The 27,339-nt window shown below is 43.0% G+C and overlaps 2 protein-coding genes across 5 annotated transcripts in view; one reads left to right on the forward strand and one right to left on the reverse strand.

Moving 5' to 3' along the window:
* The window catches only part of LOC112253730 (gamma-aminobutyric acid receptor subunit beta-3-like), a 56,821-nt gene that overhangs the window by 26,933 nt on the left and 2,549 nt on the right, over positions 1 to 27,339 (reverse strand). For 2 of the 4 annotated variants that reach the window (XM_024425695.2, XM_024425696.2), the window contains exons 2-4: positions 3,082 to 3,129; positions 2,314 to 2,405; positions 2,108 to 2,175 (exon numbers count right to left, since the gene is read on the reverse strand). In XM_024425695.2, the coding sequence (XP_024281463.1) occupies positions 2,108 to 2,175; positions 2,314 to 2,405; positions 3,082 to 3,129 (208 nt within the window). Of the gene's footprint in view, positions 1 to 2,107; positions 2,176 to 2,313; positions 2,406 to 2,491; positions 2,884 to 3,081; positions 3,130 to 27,339 lie in introns of those variants that run through there. The other 2 variants (XM_024425697.2, XM_024425698.2) reach the window with 2 other exon arrangements.
* The window catches only part of LOC112253731 (gamma-aminobutyric acid receptor subunit alpha-5-like), a 32,186-nt gene continuing 8,836 nt past the window's right edge, over positions 3,990 to 27,339 (forward strand). The window contains exons 1-7 of the mRNA XM_042323982.1: positions 3,990 to 4,804; positions 5,434 to 5,518; positions 5,703 to 5,827; positions 7,312 to 7,379; positions 11,433 to 11,653; positions 14,600 to 14,682; positions 25,851 to 25,994. Of these exons, the coding sequence (XP_042179916.1) occupies positions 4,786 to 4,804; positions 5,434 to 5,518; positions 5,703 to 5,827; positions 7,312 to 7,379; positions 11,433 to 11,653; positions 14,600 to 14,682; positions 25,851 to 25,994 (745 nt within the window). The 5' untranslated portion in view covers positions 3,990 to 4,785. The remainder of the gene's footprint in view (positions 4,805 to 5,433; positions 5,519 to 5,702; positions 5,828 to 7,311; positions 7,380 to 11,432; positions 11,654 to 14,599; positions 14,683 to 25,850; positions 25,995 to 27,339) is intronic.

The following is a 27,339-nucleotide window of genomic DNA, read 5'->3' on the forward strand; positions in this document are numbered from 1 at the left end:
TCTATCTCAAGACCATCACTGTTAAACAGCCATCACTAACATTGAGTGGCTGCTGCCAACATACTGACTCAAATCTCTAGCCACATTAATCATTAAAAATTGGATGTAATAAATGTATCTATCGCTCATCCATATATTTTTATGTACATATTCTTATTCATTCCTTTACACTTGTGTGTTTAAGGTAGTTCTTGTGAAATTGTTAGATTACTTGTTAGATATTACTGCATGGTCGGAACGAGAAGCACAAGCATTTCGCTACACTCACATTAACATCTGCTAACCATGTGTATGTGACAAATAAAATTTGATTTGATTTAATTTGATTTCTCTAATGACTGCCTCGACTGGTTCACTAACTACTTCTCAGATAGAGTACAGTGTGTCAAATCGGAGGGCCTGTTGTCTGGAACTCTGGCTGTCTATGGGGGTGCCACAGGGTTAAATTCTCGGGCTGACTCTTTTCTCTATATACAGTGGGGCAAATTGTGCAAGTTCTATCACTTAAAAAGATGAGGGAGGCCTGTAATTTTCATCATAGGTATACTTCAACTATGACAGACAAAATGAGAGAAGAAAATCCAGAAAATCACATTGTAGGATTTTTAATGAATTTATTTGCAAATGATGGTGGAAAATAAGTATTTGGTCAATAACAAAAGTTTATCTCAATACTTTGTTATATACCCTTTGTTGGCAATGACAGAGGTCAAACGTTTGGGAAGACTGACTCTGCCTTATTTATGTAAATGTGATATGTTTTTTAAAAATCTCACATCGTAGTTATTATTTAAATATTTTTTTGCTATCTATATTATTATTATTATTATTAATTATTATTAACACTGCATTCTCAAGGTAAGAATTTCACTGTACTGTTGTATCCTGCGCACATGGTGAATTAAGTGGCTTCTCACCTGAAATGCCAGTCCCAGATAGGGGAGCAGCCCAGAGATCATTATTTCTGATAGAAACGCGAACAGCTGCTGTGCACATGCTGCGCCACTTTCCAGGATACACACTGCACATGCACAGTTGTAAGAAGTTGAGCCCAGGCAGGTGTATTCAAAGACAAGCCACAGATGCAGGGCAGGGTAAAGGTGTGTGCAGAGTGGGGGTGTAGAGGTACGTGTGTGTGTGTGCGTGCACGTGCATTCGTGAGAGAGAGAGCTTGAGAGAGCTTGAGAGAGCGAGAGAGAGAGAGAAAGAGAGAGAGCTGGGAGAGAGAGAGTAATAAAAAAAACGTATTCAAGGTTTCAAAGACCTCTCTGATGAGAACAAACTACCCGGCCTGTTGGGGGAGGACGCAGAGAGCTCTGCGTTGGCAGGGCACTTCATTGCTGCCTGCCATAAGATGAGGTACAGTGTCTGTCAGACCAACCAACCTGCACATGTCCTCTATGCCATTGTTCAATGTATGGTTATTTTGACCCTTGATTATCGTTGTTGCTGTTGTCCTGTTGACAATAGATTATTATTATTTTAATGATGTTAATATTTTAAATCTCCAAAGTAAGCTTTGGCAATATGTACATTGTTACTTCAGGTCAATAAGGCAAATTGAATTGAATTTAATTTAATTGTGAGAGAGAGAGAGCAAGAGAGAGCGAGAGAGAGAGAGAGAATGCCCATGTCTAAGCTTCTAATACTCCTCTTTGAAGTGCTGGAGTTGCTGAACATACTGTACTTTTCACTTTCCAATGCCACATACCAATACATGTAGCACAACTGACGAACAAGATCAAGGGGAGAATGACTCAGAAATGTTGAGTTGGAGTAAAAACACACATACAAACACAAGACAACTGACAAAAGAGTGCAGAGCAGAGTACCACTGCATCCTAAATGTAGACCATATGTTTTCAGCACTAGTCTGATGGACAGCGGCTGGTATCTAACGTGATATTGGCTGAATACAAGCATTGTGAAACATAGTTAGGCACACAATAACTCTAATTGTAGGACATTATTGTATGACTTTGAATGAAAGTTTACGCAGTTCGTGAATCCCAGGAGAAACATATTCAAGTACTATATGAAAGTGGGCAAAGCAAAAAACGCAATTGTGTGAGTCCCAAGTTTACAGTATGGGGGGGGGTTCACTCACCATGTTGACTTCGGATACCATGTCTATGCTCGCCACATCTATACTCATGCCAACTGCAACAGGGGCCCCTGTAATGCAAATGCAATGGTATAATTTACAATGACAATGAATTCGAAAAATGGCTGCAATATGAGCCCAAGATGTGCGAATCTGCATAGTAAACATGGACACGCTGCAACATGGTTGCCCCACTTTTGAAAACGTACCTCCAAAGTCTGGTCGAAGACGAATATCATATCCCTTTAGTAGTTTGTCCACCGTCTCTTTCACAAAAGACATGTTCCCTGGTTCATTCACGCTGAAACAACAACAAAAAAGATTATGTTTACTACAAAATTGCACGTTCGTTTTTCCCGTCACACTTTTACTAGAGAGATCACTCACCTTTGTGCGCAACAAACGACAGCTACAATCACTGGTGCTGAAAGAACACTAAATAATTTTCCACTCAGAAAAGCCCACATTCCTTACTGTTTAGGTGGGGGAAAAAATGCAACGCAAAAACGGTACAATATGTTTACAAATCAGATTATTCCATTGGCAAGTTCTCGTGGAAGAAGTCGTTGGCTTTTCACACCCTTCAGATCTGTTCGGTTTGACATCCCTTGTATTTCGGGTTTCTCTCCTCTCTCTCTATGCAACCGGGAGACATGAAAGAACTATACTCCTCACTGAAATGTATGTAGGCTACTGGCAAAGACGCCACCGGTGGAGGCAGTAAAGGTAATGGCTTGGATTGGAGCCAAACCCGCTCACTCCAGATATTCATCTAATTGACTCTAAACCTGAATATGTTCTAATCCCTATAAGATTTCACATAATGGGCCAAATAGATGTAGGCCTAGACTGAATTGCTATACCTGATGCAAAGGGTCATAAGGGGTCTATCTCCCTTCCTCCAAGCCCCATTCAATAATCAAAATCGACCATTCGAGCCCGTGGGGACTGTCAGTCTAACTGACTGATGTACTTACCTGGTATCATAGATTGCAAACAACTTCTTGTTTCCATCGACTGCATTCCTGGGGGGTGGACGAAAAGAGGAAATATGACTCAGTAAAACACTTTTATTTACACCTGCACAGTCACACAAGGTGATTATGATTTATATATACGGTGATAACGCACACCTGGTAACATACAACACAGTGTAAAGTCTGTAATTGAGTCCATTTAGTTGTAGGCGTCGCTATAGTAGGTATGCAGTGGGTTAATTGTTTTTGGACCATGAGATATTCTTATAATAGGACACACTTGGCATACTCTCCTTCCCAAACACTGGAAGTGCTTTATATGATAAACATTGTACTTTAGGAATGAGTGTTTTCCATGCACAAGTTAGTTTTAGCACCACCCGATGGAATTACGGTAGGGTCAGAACGCGCTATAGGTACGGAGCTGTACAGCTCAAACATGGAGCTGAAACACCTTAGCACCACTTAAATAACTCAGACAAACGTAGCAATTTTCAAGACAGTGCAACATGTGTCTACTTGGTGCAAATAATTCACTGTCAACTATTGATTGTAATGAATACCGTGCTACAGTAGAGTGAAATATGATTAGTCAGCATAATGTTCTGTCAAAAGATAGATATGGAGTTAGAGTACCCTCTCATGGCAATTGGTATAACGACTTTGTTTGATGTAGGATAACTGTAAAAAAAAAAAAAAAAAAGTTTTTTTTTTTTCTAGGAAAGATTGTCTAATCACACCTTTTGATAGACATTGATTTATTGCGATCCTTCTTTTAATATTTGAGTGCGTTCATTGTCGATTTCCTCGAGTCATTACCGTTATAATTCCCAATGATGGACCTTAGGCTGGTGAGTCATCGTGGCATAATAGGTCGGATCGAAATCATAGGCAGTACTCTGGAGGCAGCAGTACCATGTGCATTAAAGCTATAATAAGCGGTCATTTTCTTCTCAACAAAGCTGACGCATTTCCCACTGAATGAGAGAAAAGGCTAGGTAAAACAGAGAGGACCAAAATTGAACATGTAGCTGAATAGGTAAACCGTTTTATTGGGTCCTTGGGATATAGCCTTATTTTTTTCTTCTTCTGGATGGATCAACCCACTGCCCCTCATTGATTAAATTGATTTCGACTAGACAGTATATTAGCTTGCGGGAGAGGATTACGTTTTAACTAACCAAAGCAATGTGCATAGGCTAGAGTAGCCTACAGTGGCAAGTAAGATAACAGGGGAAAGTTAAGTGACGCTTGGAGTTCCTGGAGGATCGTTTTCACTGTCGCACCTATGATAACGCACCGGTTAGCAAATCGTTGCAGTGTGTGCATGTGAGCGGCAACTGGAGGTGAGTGTGATTTCTGATTTAGATGGGGCGCCGGGCCGCTCTAAGTGGACAAATTACTTGAGACCAAGGGTATGGGACACGAAAAACGTTGTTGTCACGACCAAAGATGAGGGCTCGGCATTAAAACCTCTCATCTCCAAAAGGCGGGAAGGAGGTGGCAGCACAAGACGCAAACATCTGCTTGACATGAGTAGGAAGTCAGTCAAGCAAATCAGGAGAGAACAATACACGATCGAGACTGCCTGCGGTGGCAAATATAAACTGAGAATATCTATATCCCTCTGAAGGAGCAGCAGCATACCCTTGACTTTCATTGCTGCGGGTTTTGTATCGTTTTCTAACCTGGATTTAAATCAAGATGATGGCTCTCTCTACAGGTAATTGATTTTTACCCCTCTTTTATGCATGAGGATGGCATCAGAAGCACGCTCACCCTCCTTCCCTCTTTTGTTAGGGGGTATGAGGGGGGTGTCTGGGGAAAGGGAACAGCGAGGGTACATCATTAGCCTACATTGAAAACCTATTGCACTGCCTGCGAATTCATACGCAGTGAGGACCACCAATACAGTGCTACTGCGAACACGAACAGTTGCAGCAAAAGGGGGAGATGTTATAATACTGCTGCAACAAGGTGTTTAGCATTGGGCAAAATGAATGCACACAAGGACGTCAGCCAGGAATGTAGAAAGACATGACTGGTATATTAACAGATTCAAACAGTTATTCTATCAAGGTTAGCCTACTGATTACTCTTGTAGGTCCATTATAGGGCTGCTAGTTGAAAGTGTGTGTGGTCAGGTGTGTGTATCGGGGAAGGGTGGGGTACAGTATAACACCAACGTACCTACAGTATCATTAGTGTACTATAGTGTTAGTAGTACTGTAGTAATAATTGTCTGGTAGGAGTATAATGTAGGAGTATAGTGTAGGATAAGTAGGAGTGGAAGTATGATGACAATACATACTACTGAAAGTACTGATTGTGGATTATATGTTGTTATTCCAGACATAGAGGACAAAATGCCCAGCTTTTCTACAATGAAACACGTGTGGATCTCTGTCTTGCTGGTGTGCATTACATGTCACGTGGGGTAAGTGAAGCGTTTACCATCCAATCTGACTATACACTGCATTACATCCTCATTTGAACAGTAGATATACTGTACATGCCCAACTATGATGTGCTTGATTTCCATCAACACTAGCCTTGTCAAACAGTCTCCATGTTACAGTATGTGGAACTAACCAGCCTGATTGATGTTCTGTCTTTCCCAGTCTTGGCCAGACCACAGCAGAGGCATTGAAAGAGGCAGAGGCTAATGACAACATCACCATCTTCACACGGATACTGGACGGACTGCTGGACGGCTACGACAACAGACTCAGACCAGGACTTGGAGGTTATGTATACCGACTTACAGACCACTCTGATCCAAACTCATATCACTAGAGGTTGCAGTACAATGCAGTACAATGCAATACAATACAGTACAATGCAGTACAGTACGATGCAATGCAATACAGTACAGTACGATGCAATGCAATACAGTACAGTACAATGCAGTATTATATCAGTATTAATTTTATTGGGGCAAATGTCATTCACTAATACTCTTGTGTTCTGGAAAATCCCTTATTTGACATTAGATTTCCTCAGAGTACACTCAAGCCAGGTGCAGCAGAACCATTCTAGCATGTTGATGCAGGAGATTTATAGAACCAAAATACAGTGTAAAATGTGGATGTTTCTGTTTCAACGTACAGTTTGTCTTTGTTAGAATTTATACTGAAATGTATTTTGGTTCTTTTGCAACTTGAAGGGATTTGATGGGAAAGAGAAACACTAAGAGAGTGTGCCTGCGTGTGCACTGATTTAAAGCAATTATATTACTGTAGCCTAAAGACTATGCAGGTTATGCTGCAGCAAATTGACCTGTCACAAGAAGAAAAGTTACCAGCTGATGAGATGATAAATGCATAGTGAACTGCGCTCCATACCGAGAGGTGCTGTGTGGCCCCACGTGGGGGGGGCAAGCTCTGGGGCGTTTTCTTTTGGTTGGGGGCCCCCCTGGAGGTCACCTCCCCCAGATAGCATATGAACACATCATAAGCCATGGCAAAATGATTAGCAAATTAACTTTAAAACCGCAACATTTTCTCTCAGTTTCATGGCAAAATGTTTAGAATAGCATGAGATAAGCTATTAAAGGGGGGCTCATGAAACTGCAGTATGCCAATGCTTAGCCTCATATATAATTTGTGATCCAGCATAGCATTTTCCCCCTCTGTAAAATCACACTCGATAGACTTCTTGGATTCAGTGAGAAAAATAGAAGAGACTGTTCTAATATACAGAATTGCATTGACTGGAATATATTCCAAGAGCAAAGCAATCACAGTAATAGATCAATCCTAAGTGAGAAGGAACTGCACTGCCAACACGCCATATATATCACACAGCCCCCCTCATGACCACCACCTCCATCTGCAAAAAGTAACCTTGAGATCCAGACCTCTATTCAGACGAGAGAGAGAGGGAGTCGAAGAGTGTTCACCGGAAGATAGAAATATCCTGCATCTCTTAGAGAAAAGAAAATGTTCTTCCACCGATTTGTTCTTAGTGATTTTTTTATCAATTTTTCCCCCCGTTCTAAATCTTGTTTTATAAATGTCGCTAATGTAACACGGATACATCCAACATGGATTTGCCAAAATGGGGTTGGAGAACAGAGCTGCACTCACTTCCTTAGAATGGTTTCTGTCATTGAAGGCTGTAAAGATTTTAAATGGAAATCTCGATGATGATTACTCATAAATTGAATTTGTCCCTGTCTCTTGTCTCTTCATGTTCACGGTCATATTCCAAATCCCATTCTATCCACAGAAAAGGTCACGGAGATCAAAACCAATATATTTGTCACAAGCTTTGGCCCAGTTTCAGATACTGAAATGGTGAGTCAATTTACAGCCCATTTCATAATCCACGGTTTCAATGACGTCCACTAATGTAATTATTTGCAAAAGGAGCAACTCCAAACCCTCCTGTAGATGTTACGAACACACTACAATTATCCTAGATGCATATAAATGACATGTATTCAGCGTTTTCTTGTTACGTAATACATCAATATTTTATAAAGAAATACATGATGGGCCCGTTTCCAGGATGCAGATTAAGCACAGTCCTGGACTGAAACGTTATTTCAATGGAGAATCTGCTTTTAATATTGTTTTTTTTCACAGCAGGAAAAGAATCCTGCAGCAACAGGAAATGTGAATTATTATGTGGATTATAATTCATGGATATTTTTGTGGGCGTTGATACACTTTTCGTGTAAATCAAGACATTTTAAGGGGGGAATTGCAAACTTTAAAAAAGCGTTTTATTCTCATAGTTTATACAGATTGTAAATCAAAGATTTTTTTTTGCCAAAAATATGATTATATTACTGATCGATTGATTATGACTTTGCAAATCACCCATTCTGTAGAAACTATGACAATAGAAAGGTTCAGTACTTTTGTGAAACATCACAGCACCGTTGAAATATATATGGCAAATGGAAATCCAACATGGATGGTGTTAAGAGATACAGTTGAAGTCGGACGTTTAAATACACCTTAGCCAAATACATTTAAACTCAGTTTTTCACAAGGTCAGTTAGGATCACCACTTTATTTTAAGAATGTGAAATGTCTGAATAATAGAAGAGAGAATGATCTATTTCAGCTTTTATTTCTTTCATCACATTCCCAGTGGGTCAGACAATTACATACACTCAATTAGTATTTGGTAGCATTGCCTTTAAAATGTTTAACTTGGGTCAAACATTTTGGGTTGCCTTCCACAAGCTTTCCACAAAAAATTGGGTGAATTTTGGCCCATTCCTTCTGACAGAGCTGAAGTAACTGAGTCAGGTTTGTAGGCCTCCTTGCTCGCACACACTTTTTTAGTTCTGCCCACACATTTTCCATAGGATTGAGGTCAGGGCTTTGTGATGGCCACTCCAATACCTTAACTTTGTTGTCCTTAAGCCATTTTGCCACAACTTTGGAAGTATGCTTGAGGTCATTGTCCATTTGGAAGACCCTTTTGTGACCAAGATTTAACTTCCTGACTGATGTCTTGAGATGTTGCTTTAATATATCCACATAATTTTCCTTCCTCGTGATGCCATCTATTATGTGAAATGCACCAGTCTCTCCCAAAGCACCCCCACAACATGAGGCTGTCACCCCCATGCTTCACGGTTGGGATGGTGTTCTTCGTCTTGCAAGCCACCCCCTTTTTCCTCCAAATGTAATGATGGTAATTATGGCCAAACAGTTATATTTTTGTTTAATCAGACCAGAGGACATTTCTCCAAAAAGTATGATCTTTGTCCCCATGTGCAGTTGCAAACCGTAGTTTGGCTTTTTTTATGGCGGTTTTGGAACAGTGGCTTCTTCCTTGCTGAGCGGCCTTTCAGGTTATGTCGATATAGGACTCGTTTTACTGTGGATATAGATACCTTTGTACCTGTTTCCTCCAGCATCTTCACAAGGTCCTTTGCTGTTGTTCTGTGATTGATTGGCACTATTCGCTCCAAAGTACGTTCATCTCTAGCAGACAGAACGCGTCTCCTTCCTGAGTGGTATGACGGCTGCGTGATCCCATTGTGTTTATACTTGTGTACTATTGTTTGTACAGATGAAGGTGGTACCTTCAGGCATTTGGAAATTGCTCCCAAGGTGGGAACCAGACTTGTGGAGGTCTACAATTGTTTTTCTCAGGTCTTGGCTGATGTCCTCTGGACTGTGCCTTTAAACAGCTTGTAAACTTCTGACCCACTGGAATTGTGATACAGTGAATTAAAAGTGAAATAATCTGTCTAAACAATTGTTGGAAAAATGACTTGTGTCATGCACAAAGTAGATGTCCTAACCGACTTGCCAAAACTATAGTTTGTTAACAAGAAATTTGTGGAGTGATTGAAAAACGAGTTTTAATCACTCCAACCTAAGTGTATGTAAACTTCCAACTTCAACTGTATGGGAGGGGTTGACTAGAGCTGAAGGGTGGGACTAATAACAACAAGACAACAAATGTAAATACATACTGTGTCCGTAAAATGTATATAGGTTCAAAACGTTAGTGAAAAAGCACAGTAAAAAATACAAGGGAAATAGAAATCAAACTGGATGGTCTTCAGAAATAGGCGGGAGGGGTTGAGGGTAGTGGAAGGACAGGAGTAAAAACAAATAAAAGATAACTATTGCAAAATATATTGTGTCTAAAAAGGACAGTGCCTTCAGAAGGTATTCAGACCCCTTGACTTTTTCCACATTTGTTAGGTTACAGCCTTAGTCCCTTTACTCAGGACTTTGTTGAAACACCTTTGGCAGCGATTACAGCTTCGAGACTTCTTGGGTATAAAGCTACATGCTTGGCACACCTGTATTTGGGGAGTTTCTCCCATTCTTATGTGCAGATCCTCTCAAGCTCTGTCAGGTTGGATGGGGAGCGTTGCTGCACAGCTGTTTTCAGGTCTCTCCAGAGATGTTCGATCGGGTTCAAGTCCGGGCTCTGGCTGGGCCACTCAAGGACATTCAGTGACTTGTCCCAAAGCCACTCCTGCGTTGTCTTGGCTGCGTGCTTAGGCTCGTTCTCCTGTTGAAAGGTGAACCTTTGCCCCAGTTTGAGGTCCTGAGCGCTCTGGAGCAGATTTGAATTAAGGATCACTCTGTACTTTGCTCCGTTCATCTTTGCCTCGATCCTGACTTGTCTCCCAGTCCCTGCCGCTGAAAAACATCCCCACAGCATGATGCTGCCACCACCATGCTTCACCGTAGGGATGGTGCCAGGTTTCCTCCAGACATGATGCTTGGCATTCAGGCCAAAGGGTTCAATCTTGGTTTCATCAAACCAGAGAATCTTGTTTCTCATGGTCTGAGAGTCTTTAGGTGCCTTTTGGCAAACTCCAAGTGTGCTGTCATGTGCCTTTTACTGAGGAATGGCTTCCGTCTGGCCACTCTTCCATAAAGGCCTGCTTGGTGGAATGCTACAGAGATGGTTGTCCTTCTGGAAGATTCTCCTTTCTCCACAGAGGAACTCTAGAGCTCTGTCAGAGTGACCATTGTGTTCTTGGTCACCTCCCTGACCAACTCTTCTTGACCGGAAGAGTCTTGGTGGTTCCAAACTTCTTCCATTTAAGAATGATGGTGACCACTGTGTTCTTAGGGACTCCAATGCTGCAGAACATTTTTGGAACCCTTCCCCAGATCTGTGTCTTGACACAATCCTGTCCCGGAGCTCTACGGACAATTCCTTCAACCTCAGGGTTTGGTTTTTGCTCTGACATGCACTGTGGGACTTTATATAGACAGTTGTGTGCCTTTCCAAATCATGTCCAATCAATTGAATTTACCACAGGTGGACTCCAGTCAAGTTGTAGAAACATCAAGGATGATCAATGGAAACAGGATGTGCCCTTGAGGTCAATTTTGAGTCTCAAAGCAAATGGTCTGAATACTTATGTAAATACATTTTTTTATTTATATATTTTTTTAGCAAAAATGTCAACCTGTTTTTGCTTTGTAATTATGGGGTGTTGTGTGTAGATTGCGAAGGATTATTCATTCTTCAATCCATTTTTAGAAAACTGCTGTAATGTAACAAAATGTTGAAAAAGTCAATACTTTCCTGAAGATAGCATGTAGAAGCTGGAAGTAGAAGCTTAAGTGTTGTTGTTTGTTCGTTTACTCCAATGAGGAGAGGGGTTGTAAGGTTAGTCGAAAATATAAAATCTAATAAAATAAAATAATTAACAAAATAATAATATTTTAAAACCTTTTTAAATCTCAGGTAAACCACACGTTGCATTTCCTCCTGCACAGGAACATCCTCTGAGTCTGAGTGATCAAATTAAAATAGCAGTTCTGTATGTGTCCATGTAATTGGCCCCATGGGCTTTGACTCTTGAGTGTTTTCACCATGTATCAACACCATGTTTCTCTCCACCTTAGGAATACACCATTGATGTGTTTTTCCGACAAAGCTGGAAAGATGAGCGCCTGTGTTTCAAAGGACCCATGGAGATGCTGCCTCTGAACAACCTCCTGGCCAGTAACATCTGGACCCCAGACACATTCTTCCTCAACGGGAAAAAGTCTATCGCCCACAACATGACCACACCGAACAAGCTACTGAGACTGAAGGATGACGGGACGCTGCTCTACACTATGAGGTACCAACCACGGGACCGTTCAGTGCTATTTCAGTTAGAAATGTATCACATAGGACAGATAGGAGTACCGGTAATGTAGTATGGGGAATCGTGTCAGGTCTATTCATCGCATTTCTATCTGATAGAAAGGTATGGTGTAGAACAGAGATAGGATTTCTGTCATTCTAAATCAGTAATCATTCATCACATTTCTATCTGCAACGTTTTAAATGTTTCACCTCACTGAATACATCCTTGAATTTGGACTGACCATGTGGACTGACCAAGAGAAACTCTGACCCTGAACCATAATCCTTAAGAGTCTATTTACGCACCCATGCGTCAAACTAAGTAACATAGTAAAAATATCTCCATCAAAATCTGTCAGTTTAAGCTGGAGATGTCCGTTTCTTTGATTGGGCTGCGTCTCAATCCACCACATCTGCCTATGTCAGAATTCTGCATCTACGGTGGAAGGTGGCCGAGCTGCAGCAGTGCTTTTCAGACCATGAGACATCCCCAAAATCGATCTTCTCACTAAAACCTTTGTAGCGTCTGAACCGTTTGGGCTACAAACTAATATGACCCTACTATGGAAAGGAGAGATTCTCACAAATACGATGGTGTTCTCCGTTTTGGATTTATGATCTCCACAAGTGTCACTCGTCTGAAGGTAACTTAAAAAATAAATGAATGGGAAAAAAAGGGGGTTAAATATGTATCCAAAAAACAATAATATTTACTTAGCTTTCTTATATCTCTTAAATATAGGAAAGACACTTCAAAATGTGTTTGGCCATTTATGAATGTTATTTAATGCGTTTCTATGGGCTATAGTAGTAAAGACCAAATTAAATATTTTTGTGGAATACCTACAGGGGTCCTACAATTCCAAATCAAATAGCTAAATGATCCATGGTATGACCATCATAAAACAACTCCATATGTTAGCTGAACCTCCCCTTCCCCACCCGAAAGGCTTAGAGAATAATATCTGAGCTTTGTGTCTGAAAAACAAACGTTACGCTCACTGAAATACAGCCAGCCACGATTCACATATGGCCATGAACTGGTTTGGTTATTGTTGTTGTCTGTGTGTAGGAGGTAACAAAAGCCTCTGCACAGCTATTCTACTCAGCCCAGCTCTTGGTAACGTAGGCTCAGACAACTTTCTGTTCTTTTGTTCTTTGTGATGCTGTATTATGTATGTTATGGAACACTGACCAATATGTGGCAGATTAGATTAAATATTCACCCTTGAATTCATAATAGACAGGAACAGGAAGTGATGACAACCAATAGCAATCATACGAATAGATCAGGACTTCCTGGTATCATTTTAGGAGGTATAATTTATTCCATATCAATACCACCCACTAAGATCATCTTAATGCCAGATATATAGATGCAAGAGAAATAGATGAACCATATTAACCCCTTATGGCCATGTGACCTGGCACTATTTAGCACGATCAGGCATCGCCGTCGCTGGAATCGCCATCTGATGAGTGAAAGAAGAAGAAGAAGCGGATATCAGGCCCATCATTTAAAAAGATAATAGATTTCCCAACGACTCAGGAAATGAAACATCAGGACGTTTCTGCTTTTAATCGCTCCGGTTTTACTCCTGTCTCCTAATGTGTTTCCATTACCAGGAAGGAGATTAGCGCGCTACCTAGATTTATTGCATGGTCCAGCCTTTCAGAATCCACAGACATCAGGGGAAAGCTCCTTCTCTCCAGTGGAGATAATGACTAAATGTGATTGCATTCTCAACCCCCCCTCCCCCGAATTCCCGAAACATTAGCCGAGAGCAACAGAGATTTCAGAGCAAGTCATACATTTGTCGCCACAAATAATTCATACAGTGTTCTAATCTATTTCCATCATAATGAATGTGCGTAACGAGAACAGGCTGCACCCCATTATATTATGATGCAGAAGAGGTTAAAGCACGAGAGCATCATGTAGTATTCTCATTTCCATAGCAAACTGTAGCTCTGATGCATGAAATATGCATATTAAGGAACTAGTGCAGTCTTTTTGGCATGTCCATTACTTTGACGTGCACTGGTGACATCAGCACATAACACGTAAATGTTAATCACACAACAAATGCAGGTTCATTATTGTGAATGCAAAAAAATGGATTACATGGGATGTTTTAGAATAGATGACACCTGTTACATGTTACTTGAGGGGGGATTTGTAGCCCTAATTTTGTTAGGGAAAAAGGCAGCTCTCTATGCATGGACCTACATTGGGATATAGCTTATCATACCTGTATACCAATATACTTTCCTTGTGAGACAGAAAAATCAGGTTATTCAATTTCCAGTTCTGCAGTTTCTCTTATAACCACATGATGGCAGCCTTTCCTGTTCATAATGCAGACCAATGAGAATTGGGCTTCATATGATCCAATAAGATCTTGAAACATGTCAGCTGTTTTTGACACATAGAAGCAAAGTAATAACATTGAATAATGATGCAGTGAAGTGAACACAACCTGAGTCCATATGGTCCTCAAGGACTAGAGGTGGCCTCATTTCATTGTTATATCAATGTGTTACTCTGTGTGGTTACTTTGTGGAGAAGTTCTCTGTGAATCCACTCTTGACATACAGCACATGGGGGATTTGACGTGAACCTCAGCCGGGAATTCACAAATAATACAACCACCACAAGATGGCAGTATAATCTATGTAATGCCATGTGCTTGGAGCAGGGTAAATTCTTGGTGTTTCTGTCTAGAAATGATGAGGCCTACAAGGGGAGAAAAAAAATACAAAATAAACCCTGTGATGTAATCGTACAGGCACTGTGCTATCTATGCAACTAACATTAGCGCTGGAGACGAAGATGTCGATGATGACGGCAGCACTGGATTTGTAATGAACAGGATTATCATAGTATATCTGCAGGAGATTTGGGTTTATTGTCTTGATCTTTTGGGTCTTTCTCTAGGTTAACCATATCGGCAGAGTGTCCCATGCAGTTGGAGGACTTCCCAATGGATGCTCATGCTTGCCCTTTGAAGTTTGGAAGCTGTGAGTACAATGCCATGTGTTGATATTTGGTGTATTAGGCTTTGCCACCCCAATAATACAATGGCACAGATCCCATACGTATAAACATTACTAGGCCCAGACTTCTTATGATCGGAGTATGAGTCAATGACAGCATTATTTATACCTCGGTAAACCTCCAACTCAGCAAACTACCAAATCAATTCCTCTAAAGAGACAATTGAACTTGCACAGTATAGGATGGTACATATGGAACAAGGAAAGAACACAGGATCCAGCCACAACGACGGCGCCGCAATAAGGAAGGACCTGAATCCTGAAGCCGGAGGAGCTAAACCCGGTTCAGTTAAACTAGGTGGAGGGTCAAAAGGTTTATCCATCCTTTAATCAAATTGCTTGGCCTTATAATTACCTCAGGTAACCTGGCCCTTAGTTACCTCAGGTAACCTGGCCCTTAATTACCTCAGGTAACCAGGCCCTTAATTACCTTTGGTAACTTGGCACGTGGCCTGTGTCCTCAGCACCTGGGCTATCCTACTGTACCACCTCACCAGGGCTCCCAGGGTTGTATTCCTATTTACTAATTAGACCTAAAAGCAGACTATGGTCAGGCAGGGCTGGCCCTAGCCTTTGTGTGCACCTTCAGCGAGATTTGGTTGGGGGACCCCACACCTCGCTGGCGAAACATTTTAGTAGCCCCCCCTCTTGAGGGCGGAGAGAAAAAGTTAAAAGTTCATTTCCTGCAATTCCACACATTTTGCCATGGGCATAGAAAAAAATGTAGCAATTCTACACGTTTTGCCATGGGGCGAAGAGAACATTTAGCAATTTTATAACTCATTCTATGCAATTCTACTCATTTTGCCATGGAGCGGAGAGAAGTTTTACAGCTAATTTCCTGTAATTCAACACATTATGCTATTGGGATAGAGCAAATTATTTACAGTTTTAAAGCTAGTTTCCGGAAATTTGACACATTTTGCAATGACTTATGCCATGTTAATATAGTATTTGAGTGAGAGTGACAAACAAAATCAATGGCCCATCGTGCCTGGTTGGTAATTCAGCCATGATTACTACATTTACATTTTAGTCATTTAGCAGACGCTCTTATCCAGAGTGACTTTTAGCAGCAATTATGGTTAAGTGCCTTGCTCAAGTGCTCAGACAGAGCCGGCTCAGGGATTAAAAACAGCAACCGTCCGGTTACTGGCCCAACACTCTTAAGCTCCAGGATACCTGCCGCCACTACAACAAGTTTAAATAGCTGGCAAGACCTATTCACCTTTTTTTTCATGCTGACATGGGCTAATTGAGTGACTGTCAGTGACTGGCATAACAAGAAAAAAACTGCTTATGCACAACAGAGTTTCGAAATGTCACCCGGCGTATTCTACTATTTGAATTCTCAACAGTTAGGTGAAACCCCTCAACCCCCCTCTCAAGTTGAAAACCATACGTTCCTAAACCCAGAGGATTTCCAGAACTGGAAACTGCTTGTACTGTTTTATCCAGGTGTCACACCAGCATCTGCGGCTAAGCATCTCATCCTGTTATGTTAACATTCTCCTGAAGTGTTGTGGGTTGGGGCAAGGCGGGGTTGGTATGGGTGTTGCCTGCCTGGTTTAAGTGCTGGCCTGAAATAGCTCAGCCGTACCTTGACCTTTTAGACGGGGTCACCACAGATGGATAGTTCCAGGGAAGCTAATAGGAATGCCCTGAGCATGTCACACTATAGTAAACCCTGGGCTTTGTCACACCATTGGACGTATATAGCCAGATTACCTAGCTGATTGGACTGCCCCTACAGGTGTAGGATCTTAATTTGATCACTGTTTTGTTGCTGAGAATTTTTCTGCTAAGCAGGAAATGCAAACTTGTAGTGTATTTGAGTTTTAAAAAGGCTTCTAAAGTTTTGAATTTCCACTTTGAAATTTCAGACTAGATTTGCCCTAACAAAAAAAGACCAGACACTCAGAAAACATTTGCATTTGAGTCATTTACATACAGAGCATACCGATACAGTTACTACGGGTATAACAGTTGTCTGAGCACTGTGACCACAGGCACTATTTCACATTCCATCAGCCACACATCCCACTTCACCACCAGATACAACTGCTTTCCTGTGCAGCCCAGCTCACAGGGGATATGAAGGATGATGGAAAGTGCATCTTGCCTTTACTCTCTTGGCCCACAGTTGACCTTTTTTTCAAGCGGCACAGAAAAACTAAGTCTTATCAAATAATGTCCATGATAAGTACAATGGATGTGCTAGTGTGTGGGGAGGAGGGAGTATGTGTATGTTTGTACAGATGTGGGATTGTAATCTGATCACCCTGTTGCAGGAGAACTGTCGCAGGACATTTAAAATGTGGAGTCTATTTGAGAGTTAAAAATGCTTCTGAAGTTTGTCATTTTCACATTGCAATTTTAGACTTGATTTGCCCTAATGAAATATGTATCAACCTCTACAAAAATGTCCATTCATTATTTCCTGTTTCCTGATTATTTTCCTTCTATAACAAACTGGAACAAATTAAGAGCCTACATTTGTATAGGTCTGTGGATTAGCATGGAAAATGTCTGACTTGACCATGCTGCTGCTGCTAAGACGTCATTCGGGGGTCAATGCAACGTCATACTTGAGATGTGGGATCGCCTTCTTATGCTTTTTTGACACACTATTGCATATTGTATTTTTAGCAGGCACTCTTTTTTGAAGATTACCTCATAACTAGTGCACTGTACTACAAGGAACAGTAAAATATTGAAATGACCAGTAAAAATACATCACAGGTCAAAAATGGGCCCTTTTGACACTATTCTACATCTAAATTCATAAAATGGTTAAATTGGTGTAAAAAACTATGTCATGATACAGAAATAATCTACAAGAGTGCTGTAATAAACAGTCATTGAAGTCTATGGAATGATGGCACTCAAGTCTCTCTCAGTCTTCAACCGATCAGAGCTGTGGTGAACTGAAGTGCTTTTAGGGGCTGGGTTCTCTATTGTCGTCCATGCATTGCTAACACAAGGTTATCTGTATATAGAGTACAGAGGACCGCATAATGCCCCAAATGGCACCCTATTCCCTATTTTGTGCACTACTTTTGACTCAGGTCAAAAGTAGTGCACTATATAGGGAACAGGGAGCCATTTGGGACCTAGGCACAGCCTCTTTTGATATACGAGGCTGATTTAAATGGGTTGCGTATTACAGGCAAGGCTCAATCAGTGCATTGCTGTATGCACGGTGTAGCTCTTTTCTATTCCCATGGTCAATTAAAATCACAGGAGGGTTTTAGATGCTGTAAAACCATCCTAATACTATTAGGTACTAGCACAGTCTCCTCACAGGTACAGTAGATGGCTCAGGTTTTCAGATTAAGATATATGGGTGTGTGGACAGTATGTAAACAAAGATGATATCAAATCTGTCCATCATTTCATTTGTTCACTTGTTCATTGTCCATGTATTTGTTTGTTTGTTTATTCATTTGTTTATTCACTCATTCAGCCATTCGTTCATTCAGTTACTCATTCATCTATTGCAACTCCTAATGTTCATGTTATGTAATAGATGGGTTTGTACCGTGCAATCTCAGTCGGGGAGAGGTTGCCGTTAAGTTGGCATAGGTGACAGGCACCGCCTGCCAAATCCTTTAGCTCTACTACTAAATCGTGGTATCTCCCGCGTCATTATCCTTAATGCTTCTAAACCCACCCAACTTTACATTTTGGCCCTGGCTTTCGGGCTAAAGCCATCCAAGAAGTCTGACTGTAAATAGCAATCCACTAGGCATGGCAAGTAGTACCAGTACTACAGCAAAGTGCTATGACATGCTATTGAGCTCGGTTGCTTAGTTACTGCACTTTACATTGATCCATCACTTTCTTTTTCTTTGTTCTTCCCACCCAACACACACGCACAAGCGCGCGCGCGCGCACACACACACACACACACACACACACACACACACACACACACACACACACACACACACACACACACACACACACACACACAGGCATTTTCCTCCTACAACGAGGGAGAAATGCTTGTTTAGTCCCTAGGAACATTCACAGTGTACCTCATTTTGATTATTTTCTTTAATCCAGAAAGACACTTTGTCATCCGGGGATTAAACTACAGTCATTCTTTTCATCCTTAATTAGAAAAAAAAGAAGATATTTACAAAAATTACATGGAACATGGAAATGAAGTTGAAATGAAGTAGACTGGTACAGTGTATAGCCTTGAAGAACATGACTCACCCTCACATTTTCTTTCTCTCTCTCTCAGTGTTCTCTCTCTCTGTGTCTCATTTTCTTTCTTCCAGGTTCCTGTGGTTCTTCCCTGGTTCTCCTGGTTCTCCTGGTTCTCTAGGCCTTTGTGTTTTTCAATTTTATTTACAAACCATCTACAAATGCTGAGGACTCTATACAGATGCAGCATATTAATTTGATCAACCTGTTGCAGGAGAACTTTTCTGCAATGCAGAACATGTACATGTAGTGTATTTGAGGATTTAAAATTCTTCTCAAATTTGTAATTTCCACCTTGAAATTAATTTCAGACTGGATTTTGACTTATGAAAAATGTCCGTCAATTACAATCAAATTAACAATTCAAATTTCCTGTTGCTGTAGGATTATTTCCCTGCTATAAGCAAACTCTCTCAAATTAAGATCCTATATCTGTACCTCCACTTATTTCCCATGGTTCTGACTGGTCCATTATTCCTCACTATCCACTTTCCTCTGCATCTCCCTGCATGCTTAAAGAGACCTAGGCCTCAAATTGATAGCAGATAGGAAAGGTGCTGTTTCTGAGGTTTCTCTCAGAATGTTGGCGCTGTATTTTTAGGGCAGGTGTGGTTTCACGTCAATATCCAACACTGTTTCTACAGTGACAGTGTTCAGGAGAGGAACAGCTTGCTAGTTGTTTCAGTTTAAATGAGGTTAACACCTCTGATAAAGCGTAAATCCTTCATCTGCACTTGATTGAATTCTCTTTGTTGGACTGCAGGTAATGTCCTAGCCAGTGCTTTCCTGAATCCCGAGACTAGGTTTCTGACTACCCTAAAGGTTGCACCCTTATACTTTACATACAATATAAAACGCAGCGTGCAACAATTTAAAAGATTTTACTTAGTTACAGTTCATATCATAAAATCAGTCAATTGCAATAAATTCATTAGGCCCTAATCTGTGCATTACCATGCTGAAACATGAGCTGATGGCAGCGGATGAATGGCATGACAAACATACTCAGGATCTCTTCACGGTATCTCTGCATTCAGATTGCCATCGATATAATGCTATTGTGTTCATTGTCCTTAGCTTATGCCTGCCCATACCATTACCCCATAGCCATCATGGGGCACTCTGTTCACAACATTGACATCAGCAAATCGCTTGCTCACATGACGCCATACCCGGGGTCTGCAGTTGTGAGACCGAGTGGACATACTGCCAAATTCTCTAAAACAACGTTGGAGGCGGCTTATGGTAGAGAAATTAACATATAATTATCTGGCAACAGCTCTGGTGGACATTCCTGCTGTCAGCATGCCAATTGCACGCTCCCTCAAATCTCGAGACATCTGTGGCTGTCAAACCCTGATCTGTTTCACCTGTCTTGTGCTTGTCTCCACTCCCCCACCAGGTGTCTCCCATTTGTTCCCATTATCCCCTGTGTATTTATACCGGTGGTTCCGTTTTTCTGTTGCCAGTTCGTCGTCTGCGTTTTTCCGTACTCCTGTTTTTCTAGTCCCTGTTTTCTATTCCTCCCGGTACTGACCTTTTCTGCCTGCCCTGACTCTGAGCCCGCCTGCCATACCATTCTGCCTGCCCTGACCTCGAGCCTGCCTGCCGTCCTCTACCCATCTGACTCTGACCTGGTTTAAGAACTTCTGCCTGTCCTCGACATGCCTCTTGCCTGCCCCTTGTCTATTAATAAATATCAGACCATCTGCCTCCTGTATCTGCATTTGGGTCTTGTCCTGTGTCGTTATAGTATGAACTGGCCATGACTGACCCAGCACTCTCCCTGCATTGAGGCACCATTGGAATAATTAGGAGCTACCTTACGGAAGGACATACTTTGGCGGAACGCCATGTCCAGTGTTTCAAATCATTACTGGAGAAATTCCATGGACTATCAATCAGGCAACATGCCACAACGGAGACCTCCCAGCTGCTCAGTAATCGTGCTACCAATGGTGATTTTGTCCAGCCTACTCCGGCTTCCTGAGAACCCCACTTACCTCCTCCGGAGCGCTATGCTGGGGATCCTGGAACCTGCCGGGCGTTTCTTTCCCATTGCTCCCTCATCTTTTGAGCTGCAACCCTCTTCGTTTCCTTTGGATCATTCGAAGATAGTGTATCTCATAACGCTGATGTCTGTAAGGGCGAGTCACCCGAGCCCCCTCTGGAATCATCAGGGACGGGTGACTCGTTTACTCCAGAGCCTATGCAACTGGGCAGGGCTAGATTGTCGCCTAAGGAACAATTACGCAGGCTGAGCTCCAACAGTTGCCTGTATTGTGGTGCTACAGGGCATTATATATCCACCTGTCCAGTAAAAGACCAGGCTCATCAGTAGATACGAGTACGCTGGTGGGCCATACTGGGAGTCTTCTAACTCCTATTACTCGTACCCCTTTCCATGTAATCCTGTTGTGGGGTGATTGGTCTAAATCTCTTCGGGTGATCATTGACTCTGGGGCTGACGAGAGTTTTGTGTACGCTACTCTAGTATCTGAGCATCTCCACACAACTCTTCTCCATTCCCATGGACGCCAGAGCACTGGACGGACGCTCCATTGGCAGGGTCACTCACAGTACGGTTTCCATTAACCTGTGAGTGTCAGGCAATCACATTGAGTCCATACAGCTTCTACATATTGAATCTCCCCATGTTCCTGTTGTTTTGGGATTTTCATGGCTCCAGAGGCACAACCCCCTGATTGACTGGACCACTGGTTCTATCCTGGGTTGGAGTCCGTTCTGCCACTCACATTTCCTTAAAGCGGCGCAGTCTGTCCCAGGATGTCCTCCTGCGGGCTCTGGAAAAGCCGTTCCCACGGAGGACCAGGACCTCCTGGAGGTTTTCAGCAAGGCTTGCGCCACCTCCCTTCCTCCACATCGCCCCATGGAATCATCAGGGACGGGCGACTCGTTTACATGATTGCGCCAATGACTTCCTCCACCACACTGCCTCATGGGCGGCTATATTCCCTCTCTGGCTGCTGGGAGACGAGTGGAAGAACGCCTTCAACATCCTTGTTTGCTCCCGTTCTGTTCAAGCGCATGTCCGACATGTCCTCCAGCGCCTCCTGGAAAACCAGTTGTTTGTGAAAGCTGAGGTTGTGAATTCCATTTCTCCACTATCTTTTTTCTGGGATAGATCATCGCTGAAGGGGATGTTCAGATGGAGCCTGACAAGGTGAGAGTGGTGATGGATTGGCCCCAACCCACCTCTAGAGTGCAGCTGCAATGTTTTGTACTGCTGCTTCATTCGGAGCCACAGCACCCTGGCTTCTTCCCTCTCTGCACTCACTTATCCTAAGGTTCCCATGGTCTTAAGCTGCCGACAGGGCATCCTGTCAGTTCGTGGTGGAGGTTTACTCCTCGGACATTGGAGTGGGGGCCGTTTTGTCCCAATGTTCGGCCCAGGACAAAAGTTGCACCCCTGCACTTTCCTTTCTCATCGCCTGAATTCTGCTGAGAGGAACTATGACATTGGTAATCGAGAGCTTCTTGCGGTCAAGTTGGCGCTGGAGGAGTGGAGGCACTGGCTTGAAAGGGCAGAACACCCATTCTTAGTTTGGACCGACCTTAAGAAACTTGAATATCTTCGCACCGCTAAACTCTTCAACTTCAAACAAGCTTGATAGGCTCTGTTATTCACTCGGTTTAACTTTACCATCACATACCGCCCTGGGCCCAATAATGTTAAGCCTGATGCTCTCTCTCGCCTGTATAGTTCTGCGGCTACACCAGCAGACCAAGAGACCATCCTCCCCTACCTCCTCTCTCGCTACTACACTTGTCTGGGGAATCAAGAGCCTGGTCCACAACGTGCAGCATTCCCAGCCGGACCCCAGGGGGCCCTGATTCAGACCCGCTCCCCAAGTCCTGGAATGGGAACATTCCTCAACGCTTACCTATCATCCCGGCTCCTACTGGACCCTGGCTTTCATCCGACAAAGTTTTTGGTGGCCCACTATGTTTTCTGATGTCTCCACACTGTGGACGATCAGAACAAGACTCAGCGGCAAGCTCCGGCTGGCCTCTTTCAACCACTCCCTGGTGCCTCATCGCCCCTGGTTGCATATATCCCGGTCACTGGTCTCCCTCTGTCTGATAGCAACAACACCATCCTTACAGTGGTGAATAGGTTTTCTAAAGGCGCCCATTTCATTCCCCTCCCCAAGTTACCTGCAAGTTACCTGTACCCTCATTGGGTTGTCGGCTAGCCTGTCCTCCGGGTTTCATTCTCAGTCCAACGGCCAGTTGGAGCATGCCAATCAGGACCCGGAGATGGCACTCCGTGCCTCGTCTCGGCCAATCTACCACCTGGAGCCAGCAACTCGTGTGGGTGGAGTACGCCCGGAACGCCCTTCCCTGCTCGGCCACTGGGCTCTCACCTAGCGAGTGTTCCCTGGGTTACCAGCCTCCACTCTTCCCAGAGCAAGAGGAAGTGGTCAGCATACCCTCAGCCCAGATGTTAGTCCGTCGCTGTCGGTGTACCTGGAAGAGATCCCGGTCCGCTCTCCTTAAGAACTCCTCCCGTTATCGTCTCGGGCAGAGGGTATGGTTCTCCACTCGGGATCTGCCCCACAGGGTGGAATCCCATTTAACTTCCCCCCCGCTTTATCGGCCCCTTTCCAATCTCTAAAATCCTTAGTCCCACCGCTGTTTGTCTTCTGTTGCTTCCCTCCGTGTACATCTCATGGTTCATGTGTCTAAGATTAAACCTTTGTCTCACAGCCCTTTGTCTCCTGTTTCCAGGCCCACCCCCCTCCCTGTCTCATTGATGGCCATCCGGCATACACGGTGAGACGCCTCGTGAGTGTTCAACCTCGGGGCAGGGGTTTCCAGTACCTGGTTGACTGGGAGGGTTATGGCCTGGAGGAGAGGTGCTGGGTCCCCGCTAAGGACATCCTGGACCCGGCCCTCATCGCTGACTTTCACCGCCGGCATCCCGGTCAACCAGGTATGCGCCCGGGTAGGACGCCAGGTGGTGCCCCTAGAGGGGAGGTACTGTCACACCCTAATCTGTTTCACTTGTTTGGTGCTTGTCTCCACCCCCCACCAGGTGTCTCCAATTTGTTCCCATTATCCCCTGTGTATTTATACCGATGGTTTCTGTTTGTCTGTTGGCAGTTCGTCTTGTCTCGTCAAGCCTACCAGCGTATTTTTCTGTACTCCTGTTGTTTTTCTAGTCCTCCCGGTTCCAACCTTTTCTGCCTGCCCTGACCCTGTCTGCCATACCATTCTGCCTACCCTGACCTCGAGCCTGCCTGCCGTCTTGTACCCATCTGACTCTGACCTGGTTTACAAACTTCTACCTGTCCTCAACCTTTTCCCCAGCGCAAGGTGCACCTGTGTAATGACCATGCTGTTTAATCAGCTTCTTGAAATGCCACACCTGTCAGGTGGATGGATTATCTTGGCAAAGAAGAAATGCTCACTAACGGATGTAAACAAATTTGTGAGGAAAAAAAGCTCTTTTTATGTGTTTAGAATAATTCTGGGATCTTTCATTTCAGCACATGAAACATGGGACCTACACTTTACATGTTGCATTTATATTTTTATTCAGTGTAGAATGTACATAGTATATATCTCATGATTTGAGAGTAACAATACTTTTGTTAATTAATTCAAAAAAGGAAAAATAGATACATTTGTACTTCAAATGATAACTGTCTGTTATGAGTAGTGTAAAAAGTGTGTTTCTGGTTGTAACAGATCTCCAAAATCTTCATATTTGACATGCCCTACCTGGCTACTGTAAACTGTAGCTGACCTGACCTGAACATTGTATTACTCCTCGATCCAGACTGTTCTATTGATACAGCCTATTAAGAGATCCTAATGGTTGGCAGGCCTTTGTGTTCTATCTTGGGTCAGTGTTTCAGGAGAGGAGCCAATGCAACTCCTTGTGGATGTCATGAGTCTTTAGGGCTTTGCCTCAGCTTTAGAGTGACCTCCACACTGGACCCTCCTGTAATCCACACAGAGAGCTGACAAGAGAAATAATTTCCCTTTTAGATTAATTGGGAAATTATTTGATTACAGATCACTGACTTGAGCAAAAAAAACTAGTAGGCTACAATCTGAAGTTGGTGGGTTTGTGTGTGTGTCTGCCTGCCTGCCTGTCTGTCCGTCTAACCATTTGTCTGTCTGTCTACGTATGCATCTGTGTCTTTCTGTATGTCACGATGCCTGATGACCCTCTCTGCTGTGGCAGAGGCGTAATTTGGACCAGACCTTGGGGGTCAGCGTGAGCCGACACTGTCAGCTCCAATCAGCCACTGTGGCTATGTGATTAACAAGCTGTGTTGTGTTGCAAACATGCGCTCAACCACAGTTCAATCCAAGCCTGAAGCCCCCAGAGGGCCAAAGTTGGCAGAGTCCCTTATTCTAGTCTATACTGTACAGCTTCCAGTCAATTTCCTTACTATGGTAAAGGAAAAGAGATTGGGTATAGCTATGTTGTCTCTTAAGATCTGTTCTTAGAGAGAAAACCATTCACCACATAAGTGACAAATCCACAAACGCAATGGGTGCCTAGCTGTACTCAACACAGCAGGATCAGAAGCAACTTTTTGGCACCAGGACATTGCATTTGCTAAATAAATCAACTTGAACACCAAACCACTACTTAGTTTCACTTAGAGTAGAATATGAGGAACCTTGTGTCCTGGACATAAGTAACAAACTGTTATGTTCCTTCCCCAGCATGCATGTCATGCTTACACGATATAGGCCTCCGATTGTGTTGCCAGAAGAACGTTTAGCCCTAGAAATAGCTTCATCCTAGTGTCACTTGACCCAAGATCTGAGTTTCAACTATCATTTCGATCTGAGACATGCTAGTTCCTGATATGTGCCCTGGCCTGTATAATATCTCATTAGCATCCTCACAGTGTCCTGTTTCTCTCTTTCAGATGCCTATCCAGTCTCTGAGGTGGTGTACCTCTGGCAAACCGGTGCTGCCAAGTCTGTAGTGGTGGCAGAAGACGGATCCCGTCTCAACCAGTACCACCTGATTGGCCAGACCGCAGGCTCTGAGGACATCTACACCAGTCGAGGTGAGGTACAGTTAAAGTTGGTGGTTTACATACACTTAGGTTGGAGTCATTAAAACTCATTTTTCAACCACTCCACAAATTTCTTGTTAACAAACTGTAGTTTTGGCAAGTCGGTTAGGACATCTACATTGTGCATTTTTGTGCACAGTAATTTTTCCAACAATTGTTTACAGACAGGTTATTTCACTGAATCACAATTCCAGTGGGTCAGAAGTTTACAGACACTAAGTTGACTGCCTTTTTACAGCTTGGAAAATTCCAGAAAATAATGTCATGGCTTTAGAAGCTTCTGATAGGCTAATTGACATAATTTGAGTCAATTGGAGGTGTACCTGTGGATGTATTTCAAGGCCTACCTTCATACTCAGTGCCTCTTTGCTTGACGTCATGGGAAAATCTAAAGAAATCAGCCAAGACCTCAGAAAAAAAATTGTAGACCTCCACAAGTCTGGTTCATCCTTGAGAGCAATTTCCAAATGCCTGAACGTACTTTGGTGCGAAAAGTGCAAATCAACCTTGTGAAGATGCTGGAGGTAACAGGTACAAAAGTATCTATATCCACAGTAAAACGAGTCCTATATCAACATAACCTGAAAGGCCCCTCAGCAAGGAAGAAGCCACTGCTCCAAAACCGCCATAAAAAAGCCAGACTACGGTTTGCAACTGCACATGGGGACAAAGATCGTACTTTTTGGAGAAATGTCCTCTGGTCTGATGAAACAGAAATACAACTGTTTGGCCATAATGACCATCGTTATGTTTGGAGGAAAAAGCGGGAGGCTGTCAAGCCGAAGAACACCATCCCGGCCGTGAAGCACGGAGGTGGCAGCATCATGTTGTGGTGGTGCTTTGCTGCAGGAGGGACTGGTGCACTTCACAAAATAGATGGCATCATGAGGAAGGTCATAGTATTGGCTACTTGCCGAGTACACTCGCTAAAGTGCTAACTTATTAGCTAGCATGGCTAACTGAAAATTATGTGGATATATTGAACTTCTCAAGACATCAGTCAGGAAGCTTGGTCACAAATGAGTCTTCCAAGTGGACAATGACTCTAAGCATACTTCCAAAGTTGTGGCAAAATGGCTTAAGGACAACAAAGTCAAGGTATTGGAGTGGCCATCACAAAGCCCTGACCTCAATCCTATAGAACATTTGTGGGTAGAACTGAAAAAGCGTGTTCGAGCAAGAAGGCCTACAAACCTGACTCAGTTACACCAGTTCTGTCAGGAGGAATGGGCCAAAATTCACCAAACTTACTATGGGAAGCTTTTAAGCCATTTAAAGGCAATGCTACCAAATACTAATTGAGTGTATGTAAACTTCTGACCCACTGAGAATGTGA

Source organism: Oncorhynchus tshawytscha, linkage group LG07 (genome assembly GCF_018296145.1).
Source record: "Oncorhynchus tshawytscha isolate Ot180627B linkage group LG07, Otsh_v2.0, whole genome shotgun sequence".
NCBI lineage: Eukaryota > Metazoa > Chordata > Actinopteri > Salmoniformes > Salmonidae > Oncorhynchus > Oncorhynchus tshawytscha.